Source organism: Podarcis bocagei, assembly GCF_964188305.1.
Source record: "Podarcis bocagei genome assembly, chromosome: 8".
Lineage (NCBI taxonomy): Eukaryota > Metazoa > Chordata > Lepidosauria > Squamata > Lacertidae > Podarcis > Podarcis bocagei.
This window is the reverse complement of record NC_138133.1, coordinates 1,522,695-1,535,297: the sequence shown is the minus strand read 5'-3', so window position 1 is coordinate 1,535,297 and position 12,603 is coordinate 1,522,695. Positions and strand designations below refer to the sequence as shown.

At 42.7% G+C, this 12,603-nt stretch overlaps 1 protein-coding gene across 2 annotated transcripts in view; it reads right to left on the bottom strand.

Annotated features, from left to right (window-relative positions):
• Positions 1–12,603, bottom strand: part of ADCY2 (adenylate cyclase 2) — a gene marked incomplete at its 5' end in the record, with an annotated part of 155,653 nt that overhangs the window by 40,665 nt on the left and 102,385 nt on the right. For both annotated transcript variants that reach the window (XM_081205960.1, XM_081205961.1), the window contains 4 exons: positions 4,056–4,140; positions 6,365–6,462; positions 8,316–8,385; positions 10,955–11,035. In XM_081205960.1, the coding sequence (XP_081062086.1) occupies positions 4,056–4,140; positions 6,365–6,462; positions 8,316–8,385; positions 10,955–11,035 (334 nt within the window). The remainder of the gene's footprint in view (positions 1–4,055; positions 4,141–6,364; positions 6,463–8,315; positions 8,386–10,954; positions 11,036–12,603) is intronic.

Below are 12,603 nucleotides of genomic sequence, written 5' to 3'. Positions count from 1 at the left end.
ATCCAGCCCAGCCTTTCGCATGATGAATTCTGCATATAAGTTAAATAAGCATGGAGACAATATACAGCCTTGCCGTACTGCTTTCCCAATTTTGAACCAATCAGTTGTTCCATATCCAGTTCTAACTGTAGCTTCTTGTTTCTCAGAAACTGAAAGATTTCTCAGAAGACAGATGAGGTGATCAGGCACTCCCATTTCTTTAAGAACTTGCCATAGTTTGCTGTGGTCAACACAGTCAAAGGCTTTTGCATAGTCAATGAAGCAGAAGTAGATGTCTTTCTGGAACTCTCTAGCTTTCTCCATAACCCAGCACATGTTTGCAATTTGGTCTCTGGTTCCTCTGCCCCTTCGAAATCCAGCTTGCACTTCTGGGAGTTCTCGGTCCACATACTGCTTGAGCCTTCCTTGTAGAATTTTAAGCATAACCTTGCTAGCGTGTGAAATGAGTGCAATTGTGCGGTAGTTGGAGCATTCTTTGGCACTGCCCTTCTTTGGGATTGGGGTGTAGACTGATCTTCTCCAATCCTCTGGCCACTGCTGAGTTTTCCAAATTTGCTGGCATATTGAGTGTAGCACCTTAACAGCATCATCTTTTAAAATTTTAAATAGTTCAGCTGGAATACCATCACTTCCACTGGCCTTGTTATTTGCAATGCTTTCTGAGGCCCATTTGACTTCACTCTCCAGGATGTCTGGCTCTCCAGGATGTCTGGCTCAGGATGTCTGCCACACCTAACACTGAACTATTTCAAGGGTGCATCCCTGAAAATGTTTGCTATTCCACCCAACAATGCTCCACATTGTTAAGACATTGAAAAGCGTATGAAATAAATCTCTGCCTTCGGTAGCATGGCTGCTTTAACAACATACCCTAAATGTCTACATACCAGTTTTATTACACTAACACCACTTACCTAACCACTTTCATGGAACCTTTTATCAGCATTGATAAAAGTTACTTTTAACCAAAAAAGTTTATGTTTGAAGAGAGCTGCACCATTCAATAAAGGTACTGCATTAAGAACGGGGGGGGGGGGGGTTATCTTTGTGCCTTTCACTAGAATGAATGCTTTATTTTTTCCAGGTTCCTCCTGTTCTTTTATTTGGCATTACTTGGAGTAGGAACAGCTCTGACCTGAAAACTATCTGTACATTTCAAGCTCAAGAGATATTTGGCATCCATCTGCTAAGTAACAATCAGGGACACATCAGGTCACATACCCTTTTTGCTTTTTTCCTCCTATACATCAAAAACCAAGTCGCTTTGGAAAAACCGTCCAGCTAGTAAGACAGTTTCATTTAACAGAAAACACAATGGGCGAGAAATAAATTGCCTGCAGTCTTGACAACAGTGAGTGATGTGAACTCTAGAAATCACCACAGGTTGGTAAGTAAAAGTAAATTAACTCCAGGGAAGAAAGTCCTCAGCGATCTGTTTCCTTACCCAAGCTACGAAGAAGGATATTATGCTGAAGGAATTTTTCTTTATAAGGTGGTCTTCAATAATGTTGAGATATTACGGCCTCATTACTGGAATTGAGGTTCTAAGAAAAGCAACATGCTCCCAGCACCTACTGAGCTATTCAGCAAAACAGATAAAAAGTATTACTGAAAGCAAAAGACAGGCAGCTGCAAAGGAGACTGGAATTAATATAAAAAATGCCAGGCCTCCCTTAAAATATCTCCTTTTTGTAATAATATGATGATGACTGTACAGGAAGGAAATGTGAATGTTCCTTAGAGGGAGGAACACAAAACACCTTTGCAGTAATGTAATTACCTCTTCAGAGAAAGAAAACAATCAAAAGCCATCCTTTCATTCTGAGCACAACTTTTGTCTTAAGGCACTTTTTGTCTAGCACAGTTTGAGAGCAGCCTCCGCTGCAGCACCTCCATCATGGCTTCATTTGATCTGATTTTGTCTTTTCTCTTTCTCATTTGTTCCTGGGTACTCTTTACCTACTTGTGGTGCAAGTGCACTCCACAAGGGACAAATCCATCCATTTGCATTTGCAAGTAGATGCACTGACTTGCCAGCTTCAAGCTCCAAACAGATGCACAAAAGTGCAAGTAAAATGCTTGAGAGCAGGCTAGGATATAATGCCACTAACAATGAGGGACGTTGCCCTAGTTGTCCAAAGCCCCAAAGTCTCAAATCCCTACTAAACCCCCAGTCAAGTTCTTCTTCCTAGCTGAGATGCAGGCTTCTTCAGCTGCTCTCTTCTTCTGAAACATTTGGGGAAAACAGGAGACAAAGTATGTTACTGCAATGTAGTCAGCACCCAGTGATACCTATATCTGGTCAGTGTTAGCTGGATTCCCTGCAACTGCAGGACAATCTCATTTTCCTCTTGCTGGGATAAGTAACATTCAGAGCCTGGATCTCCTTAAAGTAGTTTCTTCATTTTGATTCATTGTCCTGAGAACACTGACCCAAAGTTTTGATAAGCCGAGTTACCAGTGGTGGTGGTTGTGCTGCAATGGAACTCCTGGGGTCAGGATCCGGTAGAACAAGTTCTGTGTTCCCATAGAGACTTTAGACTTCTTTTTCTCAGTGCATAACTATATGTGGCCTTAACTGTGTAGTTCTGGCCTTGAGTACAATTTCTACGCACGCTTAGGGCCCAGCCATGTTTCCCCTTAAATCCAGAACTCTTTGTGCCATTTTCAATTTGGTCCAGGGCTGGGTGTTCCCACTTGTGATTTTTGCCTTGGATTTTACTTGGGAAAGACCCCCAAAACCCAGTTTTTTCCCCTTCATTCTTCGTATAACCAATAGTCTGCTTTTCGTTTTGTCTTCACCTTCAGCTCCCCCCACCTGTGGCAGAGAGTCAGAGAATCAGAAAACCAGTGAATCAAACCATCATTTGACATATGCAAAAGGAGCTGCGACCCTTCCAATACCTATTAATTAACACTTATTTTTAAAGACAGAAAATAAAGCTGTGATTGGAATCATCACAACAAATCAAAGAAAATGAGCAGGAACACACATTTTGCACATGTATCATTTGACCACAGTTTTTATCAGCGCTAAACAGGGAAGAGTAATAAAAAATTAAGCACTCAGAGAAAACTGGAAGTGCACTGCAACCAGAGAAATTATCCTGTAGGTGATGGGGGGAAAAGAAGGAAAGGAGGGAAGAGCAGATTGCCCCAAACACAGCTCCCAGGAAAGCGTGCTTATTCCCCTTCAAGATCTATTTTAGGATTAGAAGAGGGACAAATATTTCTTCCAGTTTTCTGTAGACTAATGTTTGTCCCTGATTCAGCAGGAAACAGCGTGTTTTCCTAGGAAAGGCAATGGGACAAGAAAAAACCCTACTGGACCCGTGATAATAGATAGATACAAAAGGCTAGAAATCACAGGACAAACAGCTGTGCGGACGGGCCCTTACTGTCGTGAGTGAAGACTCAAGCTGTATTAGGGGCCTCCTACTTGCAACTTGCCCTGTAAACAAGTCCCCTTACCCTTCCATGCTATAATCCCAAACTGAACTGGAGGCCCTGTGCTGTCCATTTGTGTGGGGGTAGAAACCTGCACTCCAGAGCAAAACTGTGCAGTTTGGTCCTGAAACAGCACCCCCTCCATCCCACACAGTAAACTGTTCAATTTCAAGAGCCACTTGTGACCTGAGATGTGCGGGGTTTAGAACCTTTTATCTCAGGATGTTGTATATTAGTTTAAATTCTTGATTGGTCACACATTTTTTTTTTTTGGGGGGGGGGGGACTTAATTAAAAATTATTCATGCTTGTCAGCAAATGTCATTGGCTATGACAGGTCAGACAAGCTACAATGCAAGTCTCTCAGTTTTTCATCTCCAGTAAAGGTCAGTACATAGCAATGCCTATATGAAAAAGCTTCAGCATTTCACATCATTGAGAAAAGTGTTAAGCAAATTAACTCCAAGAAAGGAAGTTCTCAAAAGGTTTATTTCTCACCCAGAAAACTAACAGGAAGGGAAAGTAACCTTGGCTGTATTGTATGGGCGTTAAGGCCTCATTGTTTATGCAGAACGAATTGTGTTGCTAGGGCATTCTCTTAATACCTACCAAAAGCTGTCCAGCAAAACAGATAAAAAGAATGAAGGAGAGCACAAGGAAGGCAGCTCCAAAGGAGATCCCAAGGGCAGACTTTCTACAAGACAGGAAGAAAGGCCTGTTAGAGAAACCAATGTACAAATAAAAGACACAGAAGGAATTCTAGTTGATGGATTGTTCAAGCACGTTTGCAGTCACTTAATGTGACTGCAACAGCCATGTGGGTCTGCCTCCTTTGAAAATTGCTTAAAAGGAAAAAAGAAAATGCATCATATATTATTGTATCTTAAAGAATAGGCAGAATGAATTCAGTCTTGATTGGTCTACTTTGGCTGTATTGAAATCCCAATGGTACATTCTGGTATGTTTTAAATTTTCAAAACAAGAGTGAATACTAAGGAATGGATCTTTTAACAATTGTAGGTTAGATTAGTTTTAGGTGTAAGTAATCTAAATGAATATTTGCACTTGTTGAGGAAATAAGAAGTGGATTGCTGAATAACACCAACTTTTATATTCCTGCTCTTTTCATCTTTCTTTGTTTTTGATTGCAAGCTGATTTGCATGGGCATTTGCCCAGAAAAGCAAGCTAAAAATTATATCTATCACCGATCTCCATTTGGCCACAGACGGGAGCCAGAATGCTGGAGGCCCACCACTAACCCCTCCTGCAAACTTTCCTATTAGAGTACCCATGTGGATTCTGACATGGACTATGATCTATCCAACATGGAAGCAGCAAGGACGTTTACTCCTTCCAGGCAACACCTCTCATTCCATGTGGCAGCAATCTTTCCTGGAAGCCCTTTTGCCAAAACAAACATGCTTTAAGACTAGATGTGCTTATGTACCGGGTTTGGAGAAACACAATGTACCTTCTGAAGGCTGCTGTCATTTTCTTTTTTACATGGGTAGGAACAAAAAAGATCTGAGGGGCCAATGCTAGTGTATTGCCCAGGGACTCCCAAAATTGGAGCTAGCTAAGCAGTCCAGCATTCTTTGCAAGAATCCCAGAAACAAGGAGGTATTAAGTAGGCTACTACAAACTAGCCTGTCATTAACCAATGGTACCTTCTGTCTATCCCTGTTTTTAAGATTTCAATATATGTATGGGAAAGATGTTCATTGACAGATTCCTGCAGGGAGCTAATTTTTATCTTCAAGAGCTTCGACTTGAGTTTGATAATTTCAGTATCTTTCACTCTGTGGGGTTGGGTTTCTTTTTTTTTTGTACATTCATGAAGCTTTCAACAGATTTCAGTCAGTGCAGAGGCTTGGACTGCATAAGAGCTTCATTGTTAAAACATCTTTTGAATATAAAAATCCATGGCAGCCCTCCCTTTTCTTTTACCAGGTGCAGGAGAAAGAAAGCCCTTATAAACACGAGTGGGTTTTCTGAACTTCTTCTTTCTTTCTTTCTTTCTTTCTTTCTTTCTTTCTTTCTTTCTTTCTTTTTTGTTTTTTGTCAATTGCTTCCTGACAATCGATGGTACAAGTGGTTTGTTTTTTGGGAAATTCAAGTGTACTGTACATACTGTTCTACTGCTCCCATCCCAATATTCTGAAAGTTTCCTATTTATAAATGCATGAAATTCAACAGCGGTTTGAATTGCACAAGGCTTTTGAGCAGTTTTGTATGACTTGAACTGCTCCCACCCAGAGGCTCTTTCCCAGAAACCAGTCATTTCTCTGTGTGTCACAACACAGTGTCCCATCCCAGTCCCATCCAGATACAGTGGTGCCTCGCAAGACGAAAAGAATCCGTTCCGCGATTCTCGTCGTCTAGCGATTTTTTCGTCTTGCGAAGCAAGCCCATTGATTAGCGCTACAGCGGTCTAGTGGCTTTCCGTGATCAGCTGTTAAGCGGGTTTTTCAGCGGAACAGCTGATAGGCGGCTTAGGAAAAGGGGGGGAGCGGAAAAAACCCGCGGGGACGCGCAAGATTTTTTCGTCTTGCGAAGCAACCCCATAGGGCAATTCGTTTTGCGAAGCGCCTCCAAAACGGAAAACCCTTTCGTCTAGCGGGTTTTCCGTCTTGCGAGGCGTTCGTCTTGCGGGGCACCACTGTATGCTGCAGCAATACCAGTGTTGGAAGGCCAGCTCTGTAGCTCTGTCCCAATGGGCACTGATGGGTCAGAAAGATGTAGGAGGGCAAAACCACCCAGAAATAGAAGCAGAATTACATGCCAGGATTTATTTATTTATTTAATCAGCCAGTCCCTTATTGCATTTGGGATTAATGGCACAACCTTCCCAGAACTGAAAAGGGTGACAACAACATGAATGGAGATAAACAAAGAGCTGTGCAAATTTCTTACTTACTTGGGTAGTACTAGGATCTGCACAAGAAAAATGCAGAAGAATATAAGACAAGCACAGGTCACATAGTACTTGAACGCAGGAAGCGTTGTTGCTCTATACTAAAAGAAAATTAGAAAGAGATTACAAAAAAAACCTAATATAATTTTAAAACAGTTGGTAAAATTAACTCAGTTACTAGAACACAGGCTTATGCTTCCTGAGCTGACCATTAACTCAAAGACTTTAAAGAAAAGAACTGGAAAAAATCACGGAGAGCAGGTTTATCAGCTGCTCTTAGCTATAGTAGCTAAACAGACCCTCCATGTACCATGTGCCGTGGCAGAGGGACCAATTATGGGAAATGGGTCTTGCTTTCATGCCCAGCTGATAGGCTTCCTGGAAGCATCTCTTTGGTCAGGGGGCACGAAACTAGATGGACTCTTGGACTGATCCATCACAGATTTTATATTGTTATATTGTACCTCTTCAATGGTTTTCCAGAAAGGAAACAGCAAGAGGAGGCACTGCCACTAACAGTTGTGCCTCTCTTGACCATTTATTCAAAAAATGTTTTACATAAACAAGGGGCTCAAAAGCTGTGACTATTTGGGGTACGTAACTGTCATTATAGGGACGTGGGTGGCACTGTGGGTTAAACCACAGAGCCTAGGGCTTGGCGATCAGAAGGTTGGAGGTTCGAATCCCCGCGACGGGGTGAGCTCCCGTTGCTCGGTCCCTGCTCCTGCCAACCTAGCAGTTTGAAAGCACATCAAAGTGCAAGTAGATAAATAGGGACCGCTCCGGCGGGAAGGTAAACGGTGTTTCCGTGCGCTGCTCTGGTTCGCCAGAAGCGGCTTAGTCATGCTGGCCACATGACCCGGAAGCTGTACGCCGGCTCCCTTGGCCAATAAAGCGAGATGAGCGCCACAACCCCAGAGTCGACCACGACTGGACCTAATGGTCAGGGGTCCTTTAACTATAATTATAGGAAACAAACCACCAATAAGTTCTCTTGCGCAAGTCCTATCGAACTGCCCCTGATGCTCCCTTATGCTGCGTTTTAGTGGGGCGCTTCCCAGTTGATTGTAGCAAGGCCTACGGGGATAACATGTTTATCATGGAATGTTTCCCTTTCTCCCTGCAATGGAAAATGGGCAAAACCAACTTGGCCCAGAAATCCCCAAACAGCCCACTTCTAGCCTTAGAATAAGCTGACATAATTGAACCAGAAATGTTGAAGACAGAGCAGGAGATAACCACTGTGTGTTAGCACTGAAAACATTCAGAGCAAAAAGAGAAAGGAAGGACGACTCTCTCGTTTGGACCAAATGCTCTGATTTGTTAGGCCTGGTGGACAAGCATATATAAAACACAGCAGTGGAAGAACTCAAAACCAACAAAGTTCAAGTTCTCTGGTCAGTCAGACGCCACTTCTATGAAATTTACAGTGCTTTGCAGGAAGAGCCGAAAGGCTGCAATCTGGAGAACAGGCACATCATTTACATTTCCAGAAGGAATCCAATTTTGCTCCATGTCAGGAAGGAGATTAAATAGAAGAACCGGTGAGAAAAACCGTTCTACCTCAACTTAGACACCAACAGGGCCACACATTCAGGTAAGAGGACCCCCATGTAACTAGAAACAACTAGTGCCATGACTTGCTTTTACAAATTGGCCAAGGGAGCTGGTGTACAGCTTCCGGGTCATGTGGCCAGCATGACTAAGCCGCTTCTGGCGAAACCAGAGCAGCGCACGGAAACGCCGTTTACCTTCCTGCCGGAGCGGTACCTATTTATCTACTTGCACTTTGACGTGCTTTCAAACTGCTAGGTTGGCAGGAGCAGGGACCGAGCAACGGGAGCTCACCCCGTCCCGGGGATTCAAACCGCCGACCTTCCAATCGGCAAGTCCTAGGCTCAGTGGTTTAACCCACAGCGCCACCCGCGTCCCTTCTATGCTAAGTGTTACTTACTTCTTTTTCCAGTGCTTTGTTATAGAAGAGCAATGATATCCTTTGAATATCCTCAGACTTAAGCCACTGCCTAGAAGAGGAAGAAAGAACATACAGAATATTATACATAAAGCTGGATAATTATTTGCTTATTATATTTTTCTGAAAAGTTTAAGTAAGAGGCACAGGGAAGCCTGAGAAAAGAAACTATAGCCCTGTGAGGGAATACAACCAATTTCAATTTTTAATATAGGGCGTTTGCGTTTCTTAGTGCAGAAAGTATTGATCTGATGTGTAGAGATCTTTCCTATTGTGATTAATTCAAGAAGGTTCTGGAAGCTACTGGAAGTTTCTCTGTATGAAAGAAGCTTCATGATTGTTTGGGTTATACCTTCTGGGAAACTGCTTTGAACTGGTTCTCTTATCTCTTCCAATTAAGGTCATGCTGACTATAAATATAGACCAGAAGGAGCCTGGGTTTCACTTTCTATCTCTCTTCCTTTTGGTGTGGTATTCTGTACACAGTATGCCTAGTGTTAAGGTTTAGTCTTGCTATAGGTTTATAAGTTTTTGTAAGTGCTGCAACTGGATTTTTATGGACTGTGCCAAGCCTGAATGTACTGGATTAGTGCTCATCTGCCTTCAGTAGCAAGTAAAGCTCTGCTGCATGAAGTACAATTGCCTCTGGTCTATTTTTTGGGAATCTCTGCTACATGTTTAAGTTTTTTCTCTTTCTCTGGCACTGGCGCGTCAAATAGCCACGGTCCATACTAGCAATGAGACCTTCTGATTTCAAACCTTCTGAGTAAACAACACTATATGATCATGTGTTGGTGCTCTTAGTTGATCTAGTCCCAAAAGAATATTTGAGAGAGCAGCTTCTTGACATTCAACTCATTTAAGCAATTATAGGTCAAACCCAGACCTTGAATTATGTCCCCAAATTATAAACAGCCAGTGAGGATTCTGGAGCTCTGCTACACATGCTCTGGGCAGTCCACTGAACCAGAAGGCAAGAGGAACAACTGCAGATCAAATTTCACACTTAAATTCTGTTTAAGTAGCTGAGGCTTAAGCATGCAAAACAATGCACATAAATAAAAAACGTTTGCATATGTATCAGCAACCTTAGCAAACAGAATCCAGCAAGTGATAGTATCTGTTATTAAGAATGACCAGACCAGTTTTATAAAACAAGAGAAGCAGCGGATAATATTAGAGAAGTGATGAATTTGGTAGATTTAAAGAAAAATAAAGACCAATTTCTAATTTTATGACTAGATGCTAAAAAGGCTTTTGACAAAATTTATAAACAGAGGTAAAGGTAAAGGAACTCCTGACTGTTAGGTCCAGTTGCAGACGACTCTGGGGTTGCAGCGCTCATCTCACTTTACTGGCCAAGGGAGCTGGCGTTTGTCCGCAGACAGCTTGACTAAGCTGCTTCTGGCGAACCAGAGCAGCACATGGAAACACTGGCATGCTTTCGAACTGCTTGGTTGGCAGGAGCAGGGACCGAGCAACAGGACCTCACCCCATCGCGGGGATTCAAACCGCCGACCTTCTGATCGGCAAGCCACAGCATGTTTAGACCACAGCGCCACCTGCGTACAGAGGTAGCTCTAACTAAATTTTGTTTTCCTTTGTGTTTTATAAAATGGATTAAAATATTGTATGACTCGCCTACATCTAGAGTTAAAGTGAATGGCAAAAGTCTGCTACTTTTCCACTGTCCCAAAGAATTGGGCAAGAGCGTCTACATTCACCTTAGAAACCCCACCCCCTGGCTTGTGCTATTACAGGGCAGTTCACAATTCAGTTGAATATAAATTGGTTTTATCTGCAGATGATATTCTTTTGTGTATTTTGAAGCCTCATACTAACATTCCTATGTTGAGCCAAACAATAGATACCTTTGGTAAAATATCAGAATATTAACTGGTCCAAGTTGGAACGATTTTTCTTGCATTTTGGATTATTTTCTCTCTCTCTTAATTTTTTTCTTTCATCACTTTGTTTTCAGTAAATGAAATTCTTTTAATAAAGTAAAAACCACCACCACCACCACAACCTATAGCACATTCCCCAACAATGAAGAGGACCAAAGAGCCTCATCTCATATGGTGTTCTAAATAGGTCTCTGAGTCATTTAGCATAGTCTTTGCTCAGTTCTCATTTGCTTCCAATAAACCAGACACCCTAGGTTACTAAAATACTTATTCCTCATCTATAGGAAATTCAGCAGTGGAGTGTTTTGGTCCTTTGAACTCCTGACTTCCAAACACAGTGAATCACAGGACTTACCAGAGAGAGGGGTGGGGGAAGGACAGGGTGAAGGGAGTTCAGTGTGGAGTGGCACAGCCAATGAGGCACTCTTGCCATTATGTTGGCAGAACATGAGACAATTCTTCTCAGGGTCACATTGGGCAAGTTACCGGCATTGCAGGGGGTTGGACTAGGGTTGGACTAGGGTTGTTATCCCTTCTGTGTTTCTGTGTGCTTGCACAGTGCCAAGGTCTTGGTGCCTTGCCCCTCCCCACATTGGTTAGCCCCAGTGACATGCTGTTTTCGGAAGCCAGGAGAGCAGCAGTGCCTCACCTACACCACTGCATAGAGCGCTACTGGTGGTATCAGTATCAGGGCAACCTTGGGTGCAAACATACTTTTGAGCGTTTATTCCATCAATTGCTCGAATCATCCTTTCATTCAGTTCTTCTTCAAACTTCTTCTTCTGAGATTTTGTTCTGTGGAGGACAAAAGGGCAAATAGGAGTTAGTAGCCTTGGGGAAAATACCCAAATAAGGTGTGGCAACGATTAGAGAGAACAAAGAGAACAGAGAACAAAAAGGAAGCCAGCTCTTTGTATTCCTGTTTTCCTGCAGCAGTATATAAAACAGAGTCTACACAACTTGCCATATTTGGACCTGCATTTAACATCAGCCATTCGTTTTGCAATATGAAGTTGACTTGTTGCTGAGATGACTTTAGAACAACATAACCAACAGTTTGACTTCAGGTCGTCCCAAAACTGCAGGAAACTAGAATTTAGGAATTCTCTTAGAATAACTGGGTCTGATATAGTTGCCCTCAAGTGGACTGGTAAAGTTACACATTTTGTTAACTATAAACTTGACCAGTTACCTTATGTGATTCTGTGGTATCATGACATTTAGAAGTTTGCAAGAAATGGCTTATTTTATCTCTTCACTCTTCACGATGAAGCCTCTGAATGAATGAACCAAGTTTATCTGCACCACCTGAAGTCTCTGACTATATGCCTCCATGGGCATATTCTTCCTTTCACAAGCCCAAGGGAGCCTAAAAGCCCTAAGAGGAGAGCCTTCCTTTCTGACCCAACTCAGAGCACCCACCAAGATGAACATAGTTCACAGCTACATGTGGTAGGTAGCTCACTAAGAGAATAACTCTTCTGCTTTTCTGTCTTGCCTGAAACTACAAAAGAGTCACCTGGCAGGTAGGTGTCATGGGACTGCCAGAGAATGCCGGGGAGGAGGAGGAACATTCAGAGGGAGGTGGACAGGAAGTGACGGATGGGGAAGGGGGAGAGAGCCAGGAGGCGGAAAGGCCCTTAGATGCAGAAGCAGAGCCCCAACACGCACAGGAAGTTCTGGGACTGATGGTGAGGCGGTGCCTTTTCCGTCTGCCCAGGAGAGGAGAGAGTTAAAGAGGAGGGGCGAGAGGCGTCACAGGAAACTTCCTCGCCTTTTCTGTTGGAGGAGAAGCCGGCAAAAGCCACTCCCAGAATCTGAACTGGAGGATTCAGGTGCATGATTGTAATGTGCTGCCTGTACATATGTAAAATAAAGAACTGTAAATATCTCTGAATGAGCAGAGGTGCTTATTGCGAAGAGCATACATGAGCTATCACAGTAGGTCACAAACATTTTTATCTATTTATTGAGCTTTGACTGCTCTTCATCCATTCCAGATTTCAAGGTGGTATATGGGGTCCTACCAGACTGATTTTTTTTGCAAGTGTATTCTGCATTGGTACAATAATAGTACATTAGTGGTTGGATTTATAGTGGAGCACCATATATAACTCAGTTTTATTAGTTGTTCCATAAAGCCACATTATTGCCATCTGGAAAAGCAGTATAGTGTGACAAAAGTGGTACCAGCCCATCCCCCAGAGCCCTTGTGGTATGAAGAGTTACAGAATTTCAGCAGGAAGCTAAGGGACATGAAATGATTGGAAACAGAGCAAAATGTCTGCCCCAAAACTTTTGCAGGTGCAAACATTATTGAAAGTAAGATCATGCATAAATGAGCACAAATCTTCAGGAATGGA